This window comes from Pseudopipra pipra, chromosome Z, assembly GCF_036250125.1.
Source record: "Pseudopipra pipra isolate bDixPip1 chromosome Z, bDixPip1.hap1, whole genome shotgun sequence".
Lineage (NCBI taxonomy): Eukaryota > Metazoa > Chordata > Aves > Passeriformes > Pipridae > Pseudopipra > Pseudopipra pipra.
In genome coordinates this window covers 7,722,630-7,746,140 of record NC_087581.1, presented here as the reverse complement: position 1 = coordinate 7,746,140, position 23,511 = coordinate 7,722,630, and the positions used below count along the sequence as shown (strand labels likewise).

Genomic DNA, 23,511 nt, shown 5'->3' with positions numbered 1-23,511 from the left:
GGACAAATTCAGGAGTGGGTGTCCAAACCTCTCTCCAGTACCCTCTGTACTGCGGTTCCTCCCTGTCCAGCCAGAGGAGGCTGCTGATCTCTCCTGTTCAGGTCACCCCCATCTGTGAAAGTCAGGGGTCATGAGTCTTCTGGTCCATCTTCCAATTAATTATTTCACCCCATCCCCAGCAGATTAATCTGATGAACTCAGGAACATCTCATGATACTCAGAAATGGCCTGAAAACATGCATAGCTGTGATGTTCATTTAGGGGAAATGCTGGTAAACAGGAAGTAGAGGACCTGCCTTTCACTGTGACAAAACAGGACTGAAGTTGAGCAACATGGGGTCTGCTTCAGCTTGTGAGTCACATCTCTTTGTCACTCAACTGGGCTGGACAGATAGAGGAGGTCCTGGCACATCCAAGTCTCTGAGTGCTCCAAGGTTTATAGCATGGGGACTTGGTGGCAAGGCAGAGAGTGCTGCAGGACCCTAGCATGGAATAATTTCCTGGACAATCCCACATGACATGATCTGCCTTTCCTAATCACAAGCAGAAGCTAGTGCAAATTTAAAGCAAGGTGAATGGCACTGCTCGCCCTCTCTGCAAGGCTGGGAGCTGGAAATGGACATAGCATTTTTGCACTCACAAATGACAGAACCACTGAATATTCTGGGTTGAAAGGGACCCAGAATTGAGGATCATTGAGTCCCGCTTTTAAGTGAATGGCCCATATAGGATATTGAATCTGTGACCTTGGCATTATTAGCACCAACTTTTAACCAGCTAAGCTGCCCAAAGCTGACCTGAGCAGGGCTCACTGAGTGCTGAGCTGGCACTTACCCGGACCCTGGAGACCACTCTTGGTGGGAATCAGTCTATGGAATCACACAACAGCACTTTGGGGGGACATAACATGCCAGTAGGGTGAGGCACACGGGGTCTTCCTCCAGCATCCAAAGCCAGAGCAGTAAAACATGTTTCCTGTGGTATGTACCTTCCAGAGTGCTAACACACAGAACTCATGGGATATATGCTCATCCATTTGTAACAGATGCAAAAATCTCTTCATACACCTTTCTTGCTGCAGTTCAGGTTGGCACAGATGGTTATTGCAGTCACGTTTCTATGCTCTACCTGACTGTGTTAGACCTACATAAGTGTGTCAGGACAGTCAGACTTTGTTCCAGGGAGTTTATTACAGCTGATTTGAAAATAGTGATATGGAGATAGAGGACAAATCTTCTGTCCAGATATGGATTCTCCATCAACTATCTTTACAATCTGCTGGGGTGAAGACAGTGAGTGGGGTAGAGACACCTTAACTAGCACAAGCAGTACCACAGGGAGCCTGGGCACAGGGCCCCCCTTCTTCACAGTCTTTCCTCAGACAGTCCTTTGTTTCCCCCTTTTTCTTCTCCTAGATTCCTCTGATTTTACCCCTGCCCATTTGGGGTGGCTGAAATGGGAGCTAAGCCAAAAGCTGCCCTACTGTGAAGGTCCTTGCCTGTTTGAGGCCAGCCCAGGGCAGAGCTCAGGGTAGGGACCTGTCCTGCAACACAGATCCAGCCAAGACCTCTGAGCTGAGCTGTTGCACCTGTAATGGATGACGCCAGTGCTGTGGGATCTCTGCAGTCTGGCTGTTGGCTTCTAGCTGGGGCTGAAGGCATCACCTCTGATTTACAAGCCCTCTGTGCCCCAGGACATGTTGCTGGCAGCAGGACTCCAGTCTTGATTTGCAGCTTTTGAGTTTTTCAGCTGCTAAATGATGGGGAGCCAAGGTACTCCACAGCAAGTCCTGGAGGAATGAAGCATATATAAACCTGATGGATTATTCACATTTGGTGTCTCTCCTTGGCATCAGGCTACAACAAAACCATGTTGGCAGGTTGGTTGGAGAGCAGCTGTGGCAGAAATATGCAAAACATTTTTTCAAAGGGTATTTTTTTGCTTTCCAATCTGGAAAAGATATTTCCTTAAAATACGTTTTCCTGAAAGGTAGGAGGGATCAGACTGGAGCAGGGTAGTGGGTCAGATAACTATAATGCAAGAGTGGCCCATGGCACATTTTAGTCAATCATTTATGGAAACTATGAAATGAAACTGTATGAATACTGCAGAGGGAATACAACAGCCAATTTTGTGGCATTTTCTGCACACAATCATTGACTGATGCTCCAGTGACTCATTCACATGGCATTTTTCCAGATCTGATAATATCCTGGACTGTGAGCAACTCTCCTATCTATGCAGATTTTTTTTTCTCTTGAACATATTTCACGCACCTTTGTGCATAACATAACATCGTTATATGTGTAATTGCCTATTCTAGATCTCTATCCACTGTTTCTATCCTTTGCTTACGTTTGCCTTGGTTTACGATCCTATCATGTGCTGAAAGCTGAGCAGGACTGATCCGGCAGGACAGGACAGTGCTTGAAAGGGAAACCTCTGATTAAAGTTGAGTGCTACAGTACCTGGTGACAGCACCCACAAGGGATGCACTCCTTTCAGACAGGCAGCTAGCTGGGTGGGACACTGGGCATGGGAGCACCGTTTTCCTTACATATTTGTGGTCATCTGAGTGAATCATCAGCTAATACTGTAGGACTATTCCATAGGATTTGGAGTTTTCTTCCCAGTTGTGGGTTGTCAGCAGGCAGGAAGAAATCCACAGGCATCAGGACTGCTTTCAGTAAAGGATCTACCTTCATTCCAAGAAGTAGATAGGTATTGAGTTAGCTAATATAAAAGTGTAAACAGAATAATTAAGATGTTGACCTTGGCTTACAAATTAGGGTCAGTCTGTTGAGAACTTAAAGGTGATCATGATTTACTAATCTCAGCTTCTCTGTATTGATCAATCTTGTTATCCTGTTAGCAAGTGTGAATCAACAAATGCAAATTATGAACATGTTTTTTCCTCAGTGCTGACAACCTGGAACATAACATGTTTATGTCACTGCTGGATCATATCTTGCTCTATGCAGATGCTGATCAGGGCATGATGTCTTCCATCAAGATATTGCCTATGGGTATAAGGCATTTGTGATGGATGATTTTGGCAGTGCTTCCAAAAAAGTCAGAGTCCAAAAAAACATGGGGCAATTGCATGACAGAAATAACGACTAATGAGAACTTATTCCAAAGATCCTGAACAAACACATGCTTTGAGAGTCCAGCTGCAGCCCAAGCAGATTGTTACAAAGCCAGGCATCTCTGTTCCCCCATACCACCCTGTGTCTACGAAAAATTTGCTGTGTCCCACACCGCTCCTGGTCATGAGATTTCCCCTTTGCTGCTTCTAAGGTGGTTGCCAAGGTATGCTTAAAAGACGTCTTGTGTGTTCAGAGGATTTTGTCCCCATTCTAGACTTCCAGGATCGCACATGACAAACCCCATGGCACTTGCAGTGAAAGGAGACCCCACTCTGAGACTCCTTTTCCCTACTACACTACAGGTGCCACATGGGGCCCAAGCTGACCAGGAGGGAGGAAGGTGCAAACCTCACCCCATGCACAGAGGAGGGAGTCTGGCAGGGGGCCTTGCGATGCTCCCATGGCTCTGGCAGTGTTTTTCTCGCCCAAGTCCTTGCTGATAGTGTTGTGTGACTGCATTGTAGTGATGTGGTATCCACAGGTGCTGTCTCATGGAGCTGTGCAGGAGAGAAAGCACAGAGTGAAGATGGGATGGTGCAGGGGAGGCGAGCAGTGAGCAGCTTTGCTCCGTTGGCTTGCTTTCTCCTGTGAAGCACTGTACAAACAGCAGAGGCAATAAAACATGAGATGAACAAGACAAAGTCAGCTATTTACTGCCCTAAGCAAGGCACGATCGTTCCCCATGGTGAGTTTTCAAGTGTCTTTTGCTTCAAGTCTGCTTTTAAATGACACATACGATGTGGCTTCCTCCAGCTCGTGGGGGAAAGGAGAAGGGAGGCTCTACCACAGTGCAATAGATATCCCTCATCTAAAGCTTTTACTGTATCTAAAATGCCATTGAATTGCTGCTCTGCTGTAGGCATTATAGTAAGTGCTGTGGTGAGCTGAGGAGCTGTTCTGCTGGCTTTACCCGTTGTGCGTGTGAAGGACACTCCTACTTGATCCTCTGACCACTGGCCTCACCAGCGGTGAAGGGGAAGCTGACACGTGTGTCCTTGGCTGTCCTGGGATGGGGAGAGGTCACTCTCTGTACTGCACAGAGCAATGAGGAGGGAGCTGACTAAATATGATCCAGAAGCTGATGGCACTCCCAGCACTCAGCCTGTGTGCAGTTACAAATGTCTCCTCTGCCCACTGCAAGTTGTTTCTGAAAAAGGTGTCTTGGTCACCCCTGGAAATGGGGAACTGGGCAGGGAGGAGGAGTGGGTGCTCAGGACTCACGCTGGTGAAGAGTAGAGCCGGAATATATTTTTAGTATTCCCATGCCATCTCAGAACTGAGCAATTTGAGAAGAGCAGCTAGAAAAGGCTGTTAGTCTTCTGTTCTTGTGACTTAAGTACTAAAGCGGTGGACATCTTATTCCACTGGACAGCACAGGCAGCCAGGCAGTGGTCACTGAGGTGGGTTGGACCCATGAAGGAGATTCATAAGTGTGTGATGTGAGAAGAGTGTGGGAACAGAACAAATTCATTTCCCCAGAATCATTTAACAACCCTCAATGATTCACAGCTCAGGTTCCCCTTGTAATAGAGGTGTGTCGATGTTTAACAGCCACTGGTGGATTTTTACCTTCATGAATTTGTCTAACCTTCTGTAGATGCCTTTTTAGCACCCCTAGCATCCTGTGTCAAGGACTTCTGGAGATGCAGTACACACAGTGGTGCATGAAAAGCAGTTTTAGCTTATTCTGAGCAAAGTTATTGCAGCAAAGCCATGTATTTCTCAGTAGATTCTATGCTGAGTAAGTGAGAGGTCCATCAAGGTACTTGCTGTGCCTAATGCTGCAGTTTGGAACGTGCATGAAGATCTGAGGTGCAAAAATCACTCTCCATATGTTCACAGACCTGTTGTGATTTATGTCTTGTGGCAGAGCCTAGGGGCTGTGTTGCGGTCAGAGGCCAATTGCATCACGTCCTGTGCAAATACACCCTGAGGTGCTTCCTAAGAGCTCTAACTGGTTCATGCTGGGAGTGAGGGACAGACCCTCTGCCATTCTTATAAGATTATAAATTGATAATTTGACCCCAAGGAGGATCATATGAAGTCAAAATTCAGAATGCTACAGTTACTTCTTCACTAGGAAGCCGCTGATACGGATGATAATTTGAGTGTCTGTGTAAAAAGAAACATAGAGACGATAAAGACAGTGACAATGTTTAATAATTGCTATGGGTTAGGGACATCTGCACTGTCAGTAATGACTGATATGTGGTGCCCTGTGCTTAGGGAAATAGACTGCATGTCAGTGCTCTGCTTAATTTAGAACAATTTGTGAAGCTGCCACTTGTGCCATGCAGGACTTGTGCTGGAAAACTACATGGGCTAGGAAAACTGACTCTTGCTCAGGATACATCAATGGATGAATTTTCAGCTTCTGTGAGTTTCTCTGGGTCAATGGCTTTACACACAGGAACTGATAGGATGAGAATGACCATGGAGCCACCTAGATCCACATTTGGTCCCTCTTTCCTGTGTCTCTAAAGAGCACAAGAGCCAAAAATGACTGGGGGATCATGAGGGTGACGAGGTCTGGCTGATGCCAGAGGAAACCTCCACCCCCACTGAAATGCCTGTGGGGCTCCCTGGAGCGCCAGGAGATGCTGAGCAGTGTCCAAGGGGATTTGTGTGCACGCCTGCAAGGAATCTGTGGCATCTCCTCCGAGCTGCGATAGTGGGAGCTTATCGGGGTTTCCTTTGGATGCCTTCACGTCCAGACCAGCAGCGGCCCTCTGAGCTGGGGTGGGCTGGTGCTGAGAAAACCAACCCAGCTGCCTCCATCCCGGCCTTTCCCTCCCCTGTGGAGAGGCAAATCCCATGGCAGGCACTGGTGGTGCAAGTCATGCCAGCAGCTGTACTGTTTTTGGACACCCCATGGCAGGTGTGCTATGTGAGAACACGGCTGTGCGGCTGAGAGCTGGGGGGTGGGTAATTCACTGATTGTACATATGGGCAACAATTAGTGTCACCAGCTGGTTCCTCACCCCATAAAACATCTGCATCACAGATGGACTTTTTACAAGGGCCTACAGGGCCTGATAGGACAAGTGGAATGGCTTTAAACTGAAGGAGGGCAGGTTTAGATTAGATAATACAAGAAATTCTGTGAGGGTGGTGAGGCACTGGCACAGATTGTCCAGAGAAGCTGTGGATACCCCATATCTGGAACTGTTCAAGGCCAGGTTGGGTGGGGCCTTGAGCAACCTGGTCTAGTGCGAGGTGTCCCTGCCCATAGCAGGGGGGTTGAAACGGGATGATCATTAAAGTCTCTTCAACTCCCCAGATTCTACGATTCTGTGATTCTATGGTGTCCCTATGGGTCTGACATCATCTCTTGAAGGGTTTACAAGTGTAGCTTATATAAGTGGAATGTATGGATGCAGTATAGCTTTAAACACCTGGTGGCTGTGAAGGACTGTGTGAAGTACTACTGGTTCAGCCTTGCTCTGCTTGCTCAGCAGCAGAGGGAGCAGGCAGGGCTGTGAGCCTGCTGTGAGCCTGTCATCAGGCCCTGCTCTGGTTTTACTCTTTGTGACTGTCAACACAAGCTCTTGCCCTTGTGGTGCTGCAGACCATCCTGGACTGGAGTGCCTGGGAAGGGATGAGGCAGAGGAGACAGTGTGAGATGAAGTACAAGGGGTTTGTCTGTAAGGCTGAACTCCTTGCATCCTGAGGGTGGGACACAGCCATGCTGTGCTGTCTCTATTGTACAGTCAGAGGCAGGGAAATGTTCAGATCAGTGTGCTGGCTCCACCATGCTCTGCAGTTTCAAGACCTCACTCACCTGATCTGGTGTCTCCTCCTCCAGCCTTTTCCCTTTAATCTCTCCTTTCAGAGTGTGAGTGTTTGTGCTCCTTTAGGAGAAAGCCTGGCTCCCCTTATCTCCTGGGTGATGATGTCCTGTGAGCCCTGTGGTCTCCCCAGCTTTCACTTTCAATCTGTGGATTGAAAGCAGGCCTGAGCAGGCGGCTCAAAGCTCAATGAGAGCATTTGCACCCACAGGGCTTGCTGCTCTCTGTTGGGGTCTGAAGACTCCCATGGTGGGGCCCCAGGACAGTAAGATAGACATTTCCACACACAGGGGTATGATGAGAGCATGGCCCTAAACAGGCCAGGAGAACAAGATGCTCACAGAAATGAGGGATGATGGCAAATGAGGAGCTGGCAGGACCTTGTTGGAAATCCCATGGGTACCTTTTTGGAAATCCCATGGGTACCTTCTTGGACCTTTACTGCATACAGTTCTGGTGCCCTAAACATAAAAAGGACATGGAACTGTTGGAGCAAGTCCAGAGGAGGTCCAAGAAGTTGATAAGAGGAGTGGAGCATTTGCCCTACGAAGAAAGGCTGAGAAGGTTGGGGCTGTTCAACCTGGAGAAGGTTGTGTGGAAACCTCATAGAAACCTTCTAGTATCTGAAGGGGCCTACAGGGAAGCTGGTGAGGGAGTCTTTTGTCAGCAACTGTAGTGATAGGACAAGGGATACAAACTGAAAGAGGGGAAATTTAGTTTAGAAAAAATACTTTACTATGATGGTGGTAATATACAGTAATAGGTTGCCCAGGGAGGTTCTGGATGCCCCAACCCTGGCAGTGTTCAAGGCCAGGTTGGATAAGGCCTTGAGGAACCTGGTCTAGTGGGGAGTGTCTCTGCCTGTAGCTGGGGGAATTGGGACTAGATGATCTTTAAGGTCCCTTCCAATGCTTAACATTCTATGATTCTATGACCTGAGCTACCCCTGTGCCTCCATTTCACTCCCTGTTAAATATTTGTGGACAAGTGACATTTTTCAGGGCTTCTCACAGATCAAAGCTGGTGGGGTGCCTCAAAAACCATCATGCTTTGCTGCCTACAAAAATGATTTGATTCTGTCTGATAAGTCAAACAAGAGCAGGAGGAGAGTGTGGCCCAGTGTGGGGTGGGTGGGTCCCCTGGTGGCCAGGAGGGTTCCGCTCTTGTTGCTCAACAATGGGGCCAGCACCACTCCTGGCAACCCCTTCGTGTAGAGCCCTGCTCTCCCTGGCTAACTCTGCTCCTGCTGACACTATCCCCTCGGGGATTACCTCGGTTTAAGTAAATTGTAGCAGCTTGGGGAAGGGCAGCACTGTGCCTGAAGCAGGATCTCACTGGTGAACCTCCTTCTGTTTGTGCCTCCACCTCCCACTTCTGCCCAGCACGATAAGAGCCAGCCTGGTATCATGGATGAGTACATGCAGGTGATGAACCTTTGGTCAGCTTCAGGGCAAGGGATAATGTTGTGTGGGACGAGCTGAAACACTGTGGAGGGTGGTATCCTGGGAATGAAGAGCAGTATAACAGTACAGAGAGCAAAGCCATCTGCTGGGAGACAAATATCAGGGGTGTCTGCAACTTGCTTGGTGCCTGCCATCTGTAAAAAATGACCATGAGTATTAAATATGGGACCATATGGAGCAGGTATTCCAGGGTATGTCAGCTGGGGTCTGTACTGGACAGCTAAGGTCATACCAGTGCTGTAATGATCTCTCTGACTGAGCAACCTGGTCTAGTGCAAGGTGTCTCTGCCCATAGCAGGGGGGTTGAAACGGGATGATCATTAAAGTCTCTTCAACTCCCCAAATTCTATGATTCTGTGATTCTATGGTGTCCCTATGGGTTTGACATCATCTCTTGAAGGGTTTACAAGTGTAGCTTATATAAGTGGAATGTATGGATGCAGTATAGCTTTAAACACCTGGTGGCTGTGAAGGACTGTGTGAAGTACTACTGGTTCAGCCTTGCTCTGACTGGGTCTTGCTTCCTAAAGGGCACTGGAGATATCTTGGTGCAATGTTCATTTGGTTTGATTGAGGAGCAAGCTGTTCTTGTCCTCTGTTGTGCTCTCTGCTCATGCTCCTCTAGGCCTCTGGGGGAAAAAAGTTCCACCAGCAGGGCTGCAGCAACTGGAGTGGCAATGTTCCACCTGCTGATTAGCCCAATTAAGAGATAAATGAGCTCCTAGGTGCAGAGGAGCATGTGCACTGTCAAACTGAGTCAGAGAAGTTATTCCTTGAAGAATGCCCTGGAGTTCCTGGGTTGTCATCCTTCCTGGGGCTGCTCTAGCAGGGTCCAGGGGTGTTGTTCTTCCTGTTCTTCAGTACCATGGGTATCAACACCAGCACACTTAGTGGGCGTTGACTGTGCCAAAACCTTCCTCTCCAAACTGAGACCTTTATTACTACTACTGAAAGCACACCTGCCTTATTGAAGAAAATGGGTTTGGTTTAGCAGGTGACTGCTTAATCTGCAGGGGGAAAACGTGGTAAAATCATTGTAAGGCCAATGCTGAGTGAAGTTTCAACTTGTGAGGAAATCAAGGTAAACATCAGGAGGCAGTGTGGAGCTAAGCACAAACAGCTAATGCTCTTCTAACAAACCTTATAGGAACACTCTAAGAGATAGCACCTGTAATAAACAAATTAACTCATGACTGTGATGGGGCAATGCTGGCACATGGACAAACAGCTTTGAGATTTTGGCTGAAAATTAGAGGAAAGTGTCTAATCTCCAGGGCAGCTAGTTCTGATAAGAGGGTCCAACAGGAGGAGTTGGGCGAAAAGCATCTACCCCTAAAATGGAGACTGGCCTGGTCACCAAAGGGTCGATGTGATGTGGCTGCCTATGTCAGGAGGGATGTATTTAGTGACCCCAGAGATCCCCATCAGCCCTGCGGGTAAGTGAAACCAAGCAAGTACGAACAGGTACCAGTTGGGCAACCAGCAGATATTTGCAATTCAGCCCTTGTCTGACTCACGTGGTTTGCACTTGCTCAAGATCACCACATCTGGATGCAGGGAGAGGGGCATTCCAGCTCACCTGGGGGTAGGTACCTCAACGTGGGTGTGCATGTTGGAGCCCATCACTCCATGTCCCTGTGCAGACACTGGAGGGAAAGTGCCAGTATCTAGTGTGACTCATAGGCCTGGCCTCAGATGCTTATTTTAGGTGGGGAAGAACTGCCCATTGGAGCTGCCTGTTTTTCTCTGCTAATTGTAAAGTGGAAGGTGTCAGGTGCAGGCTCACACATTTTGGGTTTGTGTGCTGTCAGAACAGAGGTGCTCTGACTTTCCATGACCTATGGAAAGGTCTTGGTTTTGTTATTGTTACTCTCCTTGAACATGTCTATCACTTCAATGTCTAAAAATACCTAGAGGAACCCTAAAATTAAACAGTTCTCACATTTTCAGTAGCCAACAGAGGAACCCTTCTGAACACTTTTAAGGGAGAAATTAATGTCTCAGTGCCATCTTGTGGAATGACTTGAACAAAAGGACAAGCAGTGGCAAGAGACATATCTAGTGATTCATGATGCCATCCTAGAAGCATGCTGAAATTTTAGGGAATTCAGTGGTCATGTTGGGAATGACGCTGCAAATATTATCACCAAACCAAAGATTTTTATTGCGAACTAAGATTGCCTTTTTCCCTGAGAAGACTGCAAGTCCATGGGAACCCATGGTGTTCCCAGGAAATACCTGTCCATTTTTCAGCCCAAATCAGAATATGGAGATGCCTGTAGTTAAAGCCTGAATGCAGGAGACAAAGCCTATCAGCGACACAGTAGATTCCTAGTCCACAGGGAAAGAATCCACTTGGAAGGCTCCCTGAGATCTAGGAGTGAAAAACAAAGTTGTAGGTCCAGTTGTGGGTGATACTGACCCACTTGCACCTTGCCCATCCAAGAAAGGCTATGAGATCTCCAATACATGCACATCTCAGGGGACAAGTCAGCTGGAAACCACCATGTGCAAAACAAACTTGACACTCTTGTCACTACTCCAATCTGGTGCTCTAGGGCCCACGTTTGTGCTCCACCAATAAACAGTTGCATGGCAGAGAATGAAGTGACCTAGAAAGATTTATCTGGTGCTTGTTCTGTGCCACAGCATAGCTCACAGACTCTTAGGAGAAAACCTTCCCACCTAGAAATATGCAGTACGAACACCCTTGCAAGCAACATGATCACCATCTGTCATAATTAGATTATCCTTAGTGTCAGAGACAGACTAGTAATTTACTGCATATTTATCCAGACATTCACTGGGGTCAATAGCTAATCTGCTCCTGGAGGAGGGATTACCCCATTGCATAAAACTCTCCCTGCCAGAAGGTAGACAACCATCTATGGAGCAGAGGAGAATCAGCTTCACACGTTCTTCCATACAGCTGCTGAGGGTCCTGTGGGTGAAAGAAAGCTCATGAACTTTTGCCCATGCAGTAGAGCAGAGGGAAACAACACCATGGGCAGCATGAGCAGAGCACCATGTCCCCAATGGGGCAGCTGCTGGTAACCTCTGCAGAGCTGTCCTCTGCAGAGCCACGCTGAGAAGCTGCAGCAGGCTGAGAGGAAGGCAAAGAAAACCAGCAAAGAACCAGAAAAGACTCACATGGAAAGGTCTTGAGTGTTCAGTGGATGTAAGTTTTTCCATGATTAAGCAAAGGTATTAAAACGTTTTCACCGTGGAGAGGTAAGAGCACTTGGTGAGGAGGGAGATGAGCAGAGGGAATCAGTAGATGGAGGAGGAATCAGGACAGCAATGATTCTGCTCTGACAGCTAGATGAGATTGAAGGTCTTTGGAGACCATTTCTGAGCTGGGTTTCTCCTTGCCCCACATGAGAGGACAGACAAGGTGGCTGGTGGCATGGCTCTCCACTAGTGTGATGGCAGCTGCAGACACAGGTGGATTCAACAAGAGCAAATATTCAGCCTGAAGCAACGCACTGTGCTCTTCCCAGCTGAGGACAGCAGTGCACACTGGCTCCAGGCAGAGCACCCTCGCTGCAGAATGGGCATCCAAATAGTCCTGCACAGGCAAATGGTCCTAATCCCATCTGTTTAAAAAAAATGACACCAAACCACCAGTGAGTGGGTTACAATGCAGAGCAGAGCCAAAAATCTTGTTCAGTTCCAGCAGAAAAGTTTACTGAGAAAGACAGTCTTAAGAGCACAACAAAGCTACTTACAGCTCCACTGTTCTGAGGATAGGCTGCTCCTGGGCAGACACACAGGGTCTGTAATGCTCCAGTAATAGAAATATTGCGTTTGTATGATATAGCTTTTAAAGGATGGCATGTGTGTTTGTGTGGGGACAGACTTTGAAGCTGGTTGCTGCTTTATTGGCTTGTTCATCGTTAACCAAATGAATGAAGGTGTCTGGGGCTGAAGAGAGGGTGCCAAGTTTCAAAGGGTAACTTGGCTCAGTGTAATGAAGTGTGTTTTCACAATAGCAGCACCGTGTCTACATTCCGAGGTCGGAGAGGACAATGGCTGAGAAGATCAAGAAGGCGCTCACAATTCAATGCAGCACCGTGAGGGAGCTGCTGGCAGAAACACTGGGAACGTTCATCCTCATGGTAAGGAGGAGATGGGTCGAGACATGCCTGTGTGTGTGTGTGTGTGTGTGTGTGTGTGTGTGTGTGCAACCATTTAAAACAGCAATTTGTAAGGTCAGTGGTTTCCTACCACATCCTTGGGGTTGCTCGGTGGCTGGTTGTTATTGCTCACCCCTCTGCTGTGGTGGGGTGGCAGTTTCCCATCAGGAAGACTGTCTGCCAAAAACCTTCTGGAGCTAAAAAGTAATGCAGGGAGTGGGAGGTGGGTGCTGGGAGACAGTGAAGCAGGTGGGATAGAATGATAATATCACAGAACCATTTAGGTTGGGAAAGACCTTTAAGAGTTCAACCATTAACCCAGCACTGCCAATCCCACCACCAAACCATGTCCCTAAGCTCCACATCTACACGTCTTTTAAATATCTCCAGGGTATTATATATATTATAATATCCATATATAATACTGATATATTATAATACGTATTTAATATCTATACCTCCACCCCTTCCCTGGCCAGCCTGTTACAATGTTTAGCAACCCAGCTGGTGAAGAAATTTTTCCTAATATCCAATCTAAATCTCCCCTGGTACAATTTGAGGCTGTTTCCTCTTCTGTCACTTATTATCTGGGAGAAAGAGATTGACCCCCACCTGGCTACACCGCCCTTTCAGGTAGTTGTAAAGAGTAATAAGGTCACCCTGGAGCCTCCTTTTCTCCCAGCTGAACACCCCCACCTCCCTCAGCCATCCCTCATCAGACTTGTGCTCCAGACTCTTCCTCAGCTCCACTGCCCTTCTCTGGACATGTCATTGTTTCAGTTCTCTTCTAGGAGAAAACTGAGGAAGAGTTTGGGAATGAAATCAAAGAGCAGTGTCTAGTCAGACAGAGTAACACAACACTCGTGCCAAACACCCTGAAAGATCCCATACAGTGAATTGAGGCTTTTCTTCCTGCCATGACAGAGGCAATGGTGTGGTTGGTGGGTCCTGAACAGGTCTGGGGGGCAGACCCTGACTGCCCTGTCATAGACAGCTGCTGTGAAATGAAAACAGTGTTCATCCAGCTTCCTCTCTAGGTGTTGCCAGGGTAATGAACCTTCCGGAGAAATTCTCCTGAGCCACAGCCCACCATTAGGAAACGTAATTACTGGGTGTGAAGCATGCCAGGATTTCACTTTTGGTTTTCTTGCTGCCAATTGAATAGTGCTTATGCAAATCATACATAAACTGTCCCCTTACCTGAGGGATCTGTTTCACAAAGAAAAAGCTAAGTGGGCTTGAGCTCCTGGGCTGCTTCCGAATGTTTGGGGAGAGAGCAAGGAAGGCTTTACAGTCAGAACTGATCTCTGGTGGGGGTGAAGTACCCAGAGGGATCAGAGACTGTGAGTTTTGGACCAACACAGTATAATGAGATCCTCCCTCTGAAAAAGTCCAGTGTCTGTGCCAACTTACTACACCTGGACTTAGCCTGGGCTGAGATGCTTTGGACTGGACAGAGACTGGCATGCAAAGGCTGAGCATAACCCCAACAACGTGCACTTGGAGATTTGCACAGGAGGAAGATAAGATTTGTGTAAGCATAGGGACCTTTCGACAGAGTTGACTGTACAAACGAAGGTGCTCATTTTCAGGGGCAACAACTACCCGTGCAAAGGGTGGTTGCTTTTTATCACATCATATTGCACATTCACCTCCTTGAAGTTCACTCCTAGGTGGTTTTGTACCCATAGTAAGTCAGAGTACAGGCATCTGTGAAGCCTCAGAAACAGCTTAGCAAACCATTTTCCAAAAGCAAATTGCTTGCCATTCCCTTCATTATTGGGTGATTGAAGTTCCCAGGTGACAAAGAACAATTCAGGGTCGTCCTGCCATGGCTGTCTCTGGGAAGCAGCATGAGGTAGAGACTTTTCTCTGTACTCTGACAGTCCAAGGCAGATTTTGTGGCCTGCAGCTCACATTGGCTCTTCTCTCACTGATGCATGTGAGGGAATAGAATAAAAGAAGGGCAGTGCACGTGGACTCCCACCAAGGGCTGATGACAAGCACCATCCAGCACCCAACTCTTCAGCAGCACCTTGGCCCTCAGTGCAAACGGAAATGTGCTGGATGCATCTCCAGGATGTTCTGTGGCCTGTCTTACGTTTTTTTTCAGGATAGTGCTGTTCATGCACAGTTATAACTCTTGCCTTGTACCCTTCTCTCTGCACCTGTGTGCTCTGCTGCAAAACTTGTGCCTTATGCATTTGCCTTCTCTTGGATCTGGCTTTGGAAAATTCAGAGATGAATATGCAGACGCTTTGCAGATGCTGGGGGACATCATAAACTGCTTTTGGGGGCTTTTGCTAAGGCAATCTGAGAAGAGCTTACATTGTGCAGGCTGCAGCTCTGTGCAGAGCACAGAGTGTGGTCTGTGTATATGAGAGAGATAAAACAGCATCCCTGGGGAACAGGGGATTTGAGTGATGTGTGAAAGCATCGAGGGGAAGCAGACACATGAGATAAAAATTGGATCCAGGCAGAGTAGCCAGAAAAGATCACAGTTAAAACAGTACGGGCCAGAGCAGAGGTTTAGATGCTGGAGAACATATTGACTTTCTTGTTTTTGAAAGACATGTCATCCTGCTTAAACATCAGTACAGTCCTCAGAACAGGATATACCTCCCAAATCCTAAGTCGTTTGCGAGGCCGAAACCTCACAAGAAGCTTCGTCCTTCTCCAGATTTCAGTGTAAGACCGTTCAAAGAACTGATTTTTCCAACCTCTTGCCATATTAAAAAAGTGACATAGAACTCATTTTCAGGACCGACAAATTTCTTGAATATGTCTTTTTCTGCTGGAGAGTGTATACTTTTAATTTTTTCACTGTTTCTCCTTTAGTCATTTAAAAAATATTGAAACTTTGACTGTTTTCAAACTGAAAGTCTTATGTGTTGAATGGAAAAGTCAAACAAGAATTTCCTTTCTTGTCTTTTGCTGGAAGTTACCAAAATTAGAGTCGAGTTTGGCAAATAGCTGTATGTTGCCCAAACTACATTTTTAGTCAATAAATTACGCACCAGGAAAAGAAAGACCATAGGAATCTGCTCACCTTCCTTCCATCCATCTTGGACGTTGCCTTTGAGTGGTCCATGGTGATGCTCCCCTGCCTCATGTCCCTGGTTTCAGGCCCAGACATCTCTGCTGTGGCTGTGTGAATGATCCTCATTGAGCCCCAGCTCTTGGTGTGGGTGTCTGGGGTTTGTCTCTCCACACTCAATCATAATGAGAGTGCCTGGTTTGGTCTGATGGGCACCAATGAGAAATATCCCAGGCATCACTTCAATTTTTGCAGGGGAGGCTTGTTCTTTGTCTTCTGACCATAGGCACCTTAGAGACTTCCAGTCTTTGGGAGTTTACTAGTATTGCAGAAAAAGTAGCAAAGAAGCTCAGTCTACCACAGCAACAACCATACTTTTAACACTCCTTTCTCTCTTTCTTTTTACACAGGTTTTTGGCTTGTCCTCTGTGGCACAAGTGGTATTAGGAAAAGGAAACACTGGTCAGTATCTGAGCATCAATATGGCATTTGGCATTGGTGTTACTCTGGGAATCCATGCATCTGGAGGAGTATCTGGTGAGCAGGACACTTAAGCATGGGACATATCCATGTCCCCTAAAGGCCACATGCATTGGGAACAGCACCAGTGGGCTGTGGAGGGGCTGATGACAGCATGGCAAGGTGGAGCAGTGCCCTCACCCCAAAAACGGCAGTCCTAGGGTACCCAAGCAAGAAGAGTAGAGCAGGTCTGGTTGGTGACCATGACCAGGGTCAGCTTTGTGACCTGGAGAACACAGCCAAATCTGGGAGGAGGGGCAGGTCAGAGGTCAAGCCAAGGCATTGCGGTGGCGTGGCATTGTCGGGGGGGGGACAAGGCAGGCACAGCACATCTACAGCACGCTGTCCCCAAACTTGTGCTCTGAGCTGTGATGGGGCAAGTGGCACAGGGAGGGAGGCAGAGGTTCTACCTTCCCCTCCTGCTGCAGAGCCAGGTTTCAGCAGTTCTCCCATCAGGCAGTTGGGATATGCCATCATGGCCTAAGGAGACAGGGAGGTCCCAAAACATGCTGCTGATATGACCCACGGGGAAGTAAATAATTGATTGCAAAGGAGAGCTTACTGCTGATGTCACAACAAGGAATGGTATGCAAATTTTCTCCTTACCATCCACATCCATGTGCACATAACCCGCACGAGGTGGTGGTTCAGGGCCATGGGGTGCCATCCCTCACATGGCAGAGCATTACCTTTGCCTTGTGCTATTTCTGCATTCACTTGCACCGAGAGATGAGATTAATGGCTCTAATGGGCAAAAAATTAAAGCACCTCTTTGCTCTTGAACTGTTGGAGCAGAGAGAGAGGTCCAAGCTTGGGGTTGGCTTGGAAAATTTTTCCATGAGAGCAGTCAGCGCTTGGTTTCCTTGACTTTTGGAGCTGGTGGAAAAATCGTGGGAAAAGTGGGCTGAGGAAAGTAGGTCCCAGCAGTCCTAAGTGACTTTTGAGAAGGAGGTGCTCTGCTGAGGGCAGAGGGCAAAGGGAAGGGATCTCAGCTCAGCCAGCAACAGTGTGGTTATGGAGCAAACTTCAGGGCTTCCTGTCATAGTAATTTGGCTTCAATGTGTCACAAGATGCTCTGAAATGGCTGGTCATACCCACAAAGGAGCAAAGGATCAAACAAATAGGGATCTACTCCCATTCCATTTGTGATTATTGGACTGTAGCAAGGTGATACATGCACATTTACTTCTCTCTGTCCTACACTTTGACGAGACAATGGGTGTCTGCATCTTACCCCTTCTAGAGTCTGGAGTAGGAGATGGCCATGAAGGTTGGAACATTTATTGACCCCTAAAGTTTATACCTACTGGGCAGGAAAAACAAATATTTCCTTTAGAAATAGGGGGACATAGGGCCTGGAGAACACACCAAGGGCACCAAACCTGGATTCATGTAGAACTTCTCCAAAAGTACCATTGTGATACCAAGCTCCTCCACAGAAAGTGTCCCATCAAAACAGGGAATAATGGTCTTGCACTGTATGAAAGCCACATACTAAAAGATATCAGGAAATGCAGTCCAAGATTACAAACTCTGCAAGGGAAGACAGGGTCTGCTTCAAACTAGTGGGAGCAACCATGGTCTGGGCATGGTTGAACATCCTGGCAACCCCTTCTCAATGCAGTGATGTCCAAGAGCTCACCTGAGTCCCTGCTGACAGCCCTGTGTAGGATTTGCTATGCAGTCACAAAGCTATGGGTCATCAGTGGCTGATTCTGCAGTTTCCCTTCATGCCTTGACTGCCAGGTACGCTAAGGGCCCACAGCTCCCATCAGCTGGGGTACTCAGCTTTGCCTGGATGAGGCCCTTCTTGTCTATTTGATGTTTCCAGAAGGCCCTGTGATTGTTTGGGCTAAGATTTGCCTCATCTACCTGTAGCTGTTTAAAAAGTGGCTAAGTCTGGGCTCTATTTAAGCTCAATAAAGAGCAGCCCACTGAGAAACTCACAGAGAAACTCATGCCATGCCGAGAAAGGTATCTCTGACTGGCAAGATGATCCTCTCTCTGGAGGCAGCCTGTGGTCTACAGAAGTTTTAGAAGACTAAAGCTAGTAGCTCTTTGACCTGTATGATTCAGCTGAGCAGGGAGAATGGCTCAGTTTTGTGTCTGTGCAGGAGTAAGACCCTGCTCTGAGAGAGTCTTGGTGTTCTGGAACAAGGTCTGGGTAACCACTGTGTGGCATGGGGAATAGAACCATGGAAGGGTTTAGGTTGGAAGAGACCTTTAAAGGTTGTGTTGTCCAACCGCCCAGCAGTGAGCAGGGACATCTTCAACCAGAGCAGATTGCTCCAAGCCCTATCCAACCTGGCCTTGAATGTTCCCAGGAATGGGGCATGTGCCCAGTCACATGCTCTAAATCAGCTACATCAGGGCTGAGGCCACTTTCTTTTTCTGTGATTTTACAGGAGGTCATCTGAATGCTGCCATCACCATTATGGAATACCTTTTAGGAAACCTCAACTGGAAAAAGCTCATAGCTTATATGACCGGCCAGTTCCTGGGCTCCTTTATGGCAGCAGCCACCGTCTTTGGCCTCTACTATGGTACTGTTGTGTCTTTTATCACAGAGGTTGCTGTAGGCATCACTTCATTCAACTCACATTATCAAAAATATGTCCTTTTGGAGTCCACAGCATAATTTCTGAGGAGGGCAAGGCCTGTGAGACATACTTCATAGCTCACGGTCAGAGCAGGTCCCAGATACCTCTGGGAAGGATATGCAGTTCCTGGATGACATAGCTCCTTTTGCTCAGGGCATTCCCACTTTCAAAACCCGTCCTCAATTGAAGTGTAGCAGCTGCATTTTGTCAGCATTTTGTTTCCAGGTCTGCAGGGGCTTGAGTTACATTAACTACTGTGTATTAGGTACAGCTGGAGCTCTGGGGGACTCTGCTGGTCTGTGAAAAACAGGATCACAGACACTGGGGGTTTTGAATTGTAAGCAGACGACCTGCCAGCTGTTGTTTCCAGCATGTCTCAGTCTCAGGGTTGGAGGCCTCCAGTGCATGCAGGCTGCTGGAGCAGGAATAGGGGGCATAAGGAAGAAATTGCAGACCAAAGTCTGTGGGCAACAGGTATCAGTGAGATCATGCCCTGCGAGGAGTGTGTCACCTCTATCATATCTTCCATTGCCTCTCTTCTCCTTGGTGTCTGTGCTGGCTGCAATGGGTGGACATGTGGATGTGACTTGTGGGATGAACTCTGTGCTAAGTTCCATAACTCCCACTTCTCCTAGATGCTCTGTACGACTACACCAAAGGGAACTTCACAGTGACAGGACCGATTGCCACTGCAGGGATCTTCGCCACTTACCCCTCTCCCAATGTATCCTTGCTGGGGGCCTTCTTTACAGAGGTCAGTAGGAATGGCTGTGGTGTGCTAAGAGAAGGTGGGAGGTAACAGGTCTGCTACAGGGTACCCTCAGGGTAATGCCTGCAGGATTCTCTGCAGCTTGGTCCAAGTGCCCTTCAGTCACTTTCCCTTCGTGCAGCACAAGCAATGGGAAATGAGAAGCTGACCTGTATCAGCAAACATCTCTTTTGGGTTCTTGGCAGTTCCCTGAACTGTTCTTGCCCTTTCTGGATTCTACACCCACTCCATGACCCTAGGCAGCTGTGCTGGCTGCTCCTGCCCAGTGAAGAGAGCCTGGGACTGTCTTCACATGAGTGCAGCCTGGACTGAAACTCTACAATTTGAATAGTCTAATTGAGGCTGTGTACAGTTGATTCCCAGCACACAGCACAATGCCCAGATGCCCAGAAATAGGAAAGGGATGTGTGAAGCACTGAGATACTGGAGAGGGAAGATTCACTTCAGTGAATATCTTAGGAAGCCAATGATTTTTTTTCTGAGCTGACAAAACTCCTGACTTGGCATGATGAGGAAGGTGGTGAGAGTGGGAAGAGCCTACAGGTGGGGAGCTGATCACTCAGCCTCCTGTGCATCAGGCCGTGTCCTTGCTGCACAAGAAAGCAAATGACAGTGACAGTACATTGCTAAGAGCTGCAGAGTTTCTGCTTTTGTTGGCATCTCTGCAAGCAGACCAAGGCTCTCCAGCTGCATTTGCTGAAGCAGAAAGAAACAGGAGTCATCACCTCTATACAAACTGTGGTTCTTGATGTCCTCGGCACCACAGATCTACAAATGCCAGCTATGTACTGTCACTGATGGGACATTCAGCTTCTCAGATGAGAATCTGGTATCCACATTTAGTTCCAGGAAGGGCTAAAGCAACAGGTCATAGTAAAAACATCACTCCCTCTAGAGAGGGTCAGATTTGTCTTGTTAGCTGTTTGCTATGGCTCAGCTTCTGTTAGACAAAATGTACTTGAAATAACCCATTTCCCTGACTTAAGAGGTGGAGGGGGAGAATTTGTTGCTGAGAAGTTTGTGTCAGTCTTAGAGCACTTTTGGCAGAGGTGAACACATTTTTTGTTGAGAAATGAGTCTAGAATTTTCTTTGGTCCACCTGTGAGGCAAGAGTAACATTTGGGTCCTCCCTGCCTTGATCAGACCGTGAATCTTACCTCCTCTTTGATTCTGGGAAGCCTCTTCCCCTCTGCTGAGCAGAATCCTTCCACCTTTTCCATTCTGTCGTGTGACCTGTTCTCCCTCTTCTGCTCCTGCAGTTCACAGCGACAATTATGCTGGTCCTGGGTGTTCAGGTCATTCACGATGAGAAAAACAATGCAGCCCTGAAAGGCACTCAGCCCCTGATCACCGGTATCCTGGTCCTGGGCATCGGCCTGGGAATGGGGATGAACACAGGCTATGCCATAAACCCTTCCCGGGACCTGCCCCCCAGGGTCTTCACAGCAATTGCTGGCTGGGGAACAGAAGTCTTCACGTGAGTAACCTGTTCTGCTTTTACACTGCCCAGCTTGCAAGGAGAGGAAATAAGCCCACAACAAAACAGTCCCGAGGCCTTTTTCTTTGGGCCAAGTGATGGTGTCACTGCAGAGTGTGTTCCCCATTCTCAGAGAGCAAGGGTTGTGCCTAGAGGAGCCCTGGGCACTCTACTCTGTACACCAAATTTGGGGTACACTAATTCTCCTGCATGGGATTCGCCTTGACACTCTGATACCTCAGTTTGGGCACCAAACTGGTGACCTGTTCACTGGAGATCTAGCTGGTTATTGCAGTGACCAGAGAACCAGAATGCATTCAGCTCACCTGAAAGCACATACTTACAGCTGGATTGCTGAATAGCTCTCCTACATTTAGATGTCTGAATCTGAAGATGAAATCCTACCTTCCTCTTTCTAGAAAGATGGTGCCATGCTATGGCTTTTCCTATGGTTTGGTCATTACTGCAGTCTCCTGTCCCAGATGCCCATTTTCCTTCAATTCCCTGAAAATGTATTTGAGAGGTTGGTAGAGGAGGTGCAGATGTTATTGGAAAAGGGGAGGGAAAATGTTGGTGCCTGTGTCTGAGAGTCACACTCATCAAGATCACGTAGACTATTTCTTTTGGATAACAAGAAACCTGCAGACAGTGTGGAGCCACGTTTTCATGCTGATGGGGAAAATGACCTTCCCTCCAGCAATCAGGTGGTGGAGAGAGAATTTGTCTAAGCCAGTTGTAGAGCCCAGTACATAAAGTGGGACAGGCACCTCTGCTCACACAGCTCACCCCTGCCCCAGCAGACTCAGATCACTCCTGCTGCACAATGACGTGGCAGGGTAAGATGTTCTAGCCTGGCTCACCAGCTGCCTTTTCTGTGTTTCTTTTTAGGGCAGGACGTAACTGGTGGTGGGTACCAGTCACAGCTCCAGTTCTGGGAAGTCTTGCTGGTATTTTAATGTACAAACTCTTCATTGACTTTCACAACCAAGCTGATGAGGAAATTGAAAATAAGAAAGAACAGAGAGGTGTGGAGACTTCCAAGCTGTGACAACCACGTGCTTCAATGACACACAGGAGGAACACGCTGTTTGTCCAACATGCAGATGAGGGACTAGTCTTCAGTAAACCCACTCTGCTTAACCAGACAAACTTGGTCTCTGAGATATTGGGCAGACCTGGGTAGGGTTAGACCTGACTGACCTGAAGAAATTATTCAATCTCCCTGTTTAAAAATCTACCAAAAAAACCCAAACCCAAATGCAATCATCACATTCTGAAGAAAAGCAAAGTAGAGCTGCAAGACTCCAGATACCTGTATATTCATATAGATCAAAATACAGGAGTCAACAATGGCAGAAAAAATGTGATTAAGTTTATTAACATAGAACTTTGGTCTGGAATATTCTTTGGTAAGAGGTAGATACCACCCTACCAAAGGATAGTTTGGCAGAGCACAGACAAGAGAAGAGCAAGGACACTCTAAAATAGAAACATGAACTTTTTTTTCCCCATGCTTAGTTTTTTGGTTTTTTTTGATCTGAACATTCAGGAAGCATCAAAAAATTAGTAAACTAAACTACAGGGTCTCCTGAATCCTGCCACAGCTCTGCTGGAACACGCTGGCATCACAGAACCAGTGTGTTACTGACAGGCTAGACTGGAACTATCACCAACTACCACCATATGAAAGAATTCAGATAACTTCTGTGGCAGCATCACCAAAAACTCAAACACACCCGCCCAACACATTCTTTTTCCACTCTGAGTGCATGAGAAATATGAGAAGAGGTTGCCCTGCTGTTGCAGGAATTCTGCCACCTCAATCTGAATGAGGAAGTGGGCCTGCAACAGTCTTACACGTTTGAGATATCATTGGATTAAAAGTAAACCACCACCAGAAGCTCTTTGTTCCTGGGGGGTGGCAACAACAGTCTTAACTTTTCTAGAAAGTGCTTAAGCACATATGGTATGTATGTCAAGCACACAACTGCAGTCCCAGGGCTGGGTGCCATGAATAAACAACACAGAAATCTCCAAGAGTAGGATGTGACAGAACATCACTACTGCACAGAATTCCAAAAAATTACATTTACTGGCTTTAATGATTATTTCCATCTCCCTGCTAGAAGGATAGCTAATGGATAACCAACCCAGTGGCATGGGGTGGGTTTGGGTGGTAGGTGCTCTTCCTCATTAGAGCTGACTTTATATTAATAGAGCTGCTATGGCAGATCTTCACCTGTCTCAAGACACACATCAGCTTGAAAGGATGCATCAGAGAATTTTTTTGTCATTTGGGGGTGGCAGAGGGTGGCTGGCAGGCAATGCAGCAACTGCATTTGAGAGTGGGCCCTAGGCAGTGCTGGAAGCCAGCAAAATGTGCTTGAGCTGGGGCAGAGACTTTGTACAGTGACCACGGGACAGAAGTAGAACACCTGTCACACAGCTCAGTCTTTTGGTCTATGGGAACCAAACTGCAACCCATCACTTCCCAGAGAGAGATTCCCCACTGCATTAAAAAACCTCAAACAATCCAGCCTGTGCCTTGCTCTTGCCATACATCCTTGTGCACA

General features: G+C 47.4%; 1 protein-coding gene and 1 long non-coding RNA gene across 5 annotated transcripts; one reads left to right on the top strand and one right to left on the bottom strand.

Annotated features, from left to right (window-relative positions):
* Positions 1 to 6,580: 6,580 nt before the first annotated feature.
* On the bottom strand, positions 6,581 to 8,053 carry LOC135407765 (uncharacterized). The gene is made up of 2 exons (XR_010427017.1): positions 6,931 to 8,053; positions 6,581 to 6,737 (listed from the first exon to the last, which is right to left on the bottom strand). It is a non-coding gene; the product is annotated as an uncharacterized LOC135407765 (long non-coding RNA).
* A 108-nt stretch (positions 8,054 to 8,161) lies between these two features.
* On the top strand, positions 8,162 to 22,087 carry LOC135407761 (aquaporin-7-like). Of its 4 annotated transcripts, none has more exons than XM_064643119.1 (7): positions 8,162 to 8,361; positions 12,396 to 12,518; positions 15,984 to 16,110; positions 18,498 to 18,635; positions 19,328 to 19,446; positions 20,721 to 20,938; positions 21,827 to 22,087. In XM_064643119.1, exons 1-7 carry the CDS (start codon positions 8,344 to 8,346, stop codon positions 21,984 to 21,986), a joined length of 903 nt encoding a protein of 300 aa, XP_064499189.1. In that variant the 5' UTR covers positions 8,162 to 8,343; the 3' UTR covers positions 21,987 to 22,087. The 4 variants fall into 4 exon arrangements, with proteins under 4 accessions (XP_064499189.1, XP_064499188.1, XP_064499187.1 ...); XM_064643118.1 differs by having other exon boundaries at positions 8,163 to 8,361; positions 12,393 to 12,518; XM_064643117.1 differs by lacking the exon at positions 8,162 to 8,361 and adding an exon at positions 9,431 to 9,481 and having other exon boundaries at positions 12,393 to 12,518.
* The last annotated feature ends 1,424 nt before the right edge of the window (positions 22,088 to 23,511 follow it).

Bases quoted from the DNA above. Each gene is read 5' to 3' on its own strand.
- LOC135407761 (XM_064643117.1), top strand. From the start codon at position 9,446: ATGCTGAGTGAAGTTTCAACTTGTGAGGAAATCAAG. The intron at 9,482-12,392 runs GTAAACATCAGG...TTTTCACAATAG, and splicing joins CAACTTGTGAGGAAATCAAG to CAGCACCGTGTCTACATTCC. The intron at 18,636-19,327 runs GTACTGTTGTGT...CACTTCTCCTAG, and splicing joins CGTCTTTGGCCTCTACTATG to ATGCTCTGTACGACTACACC.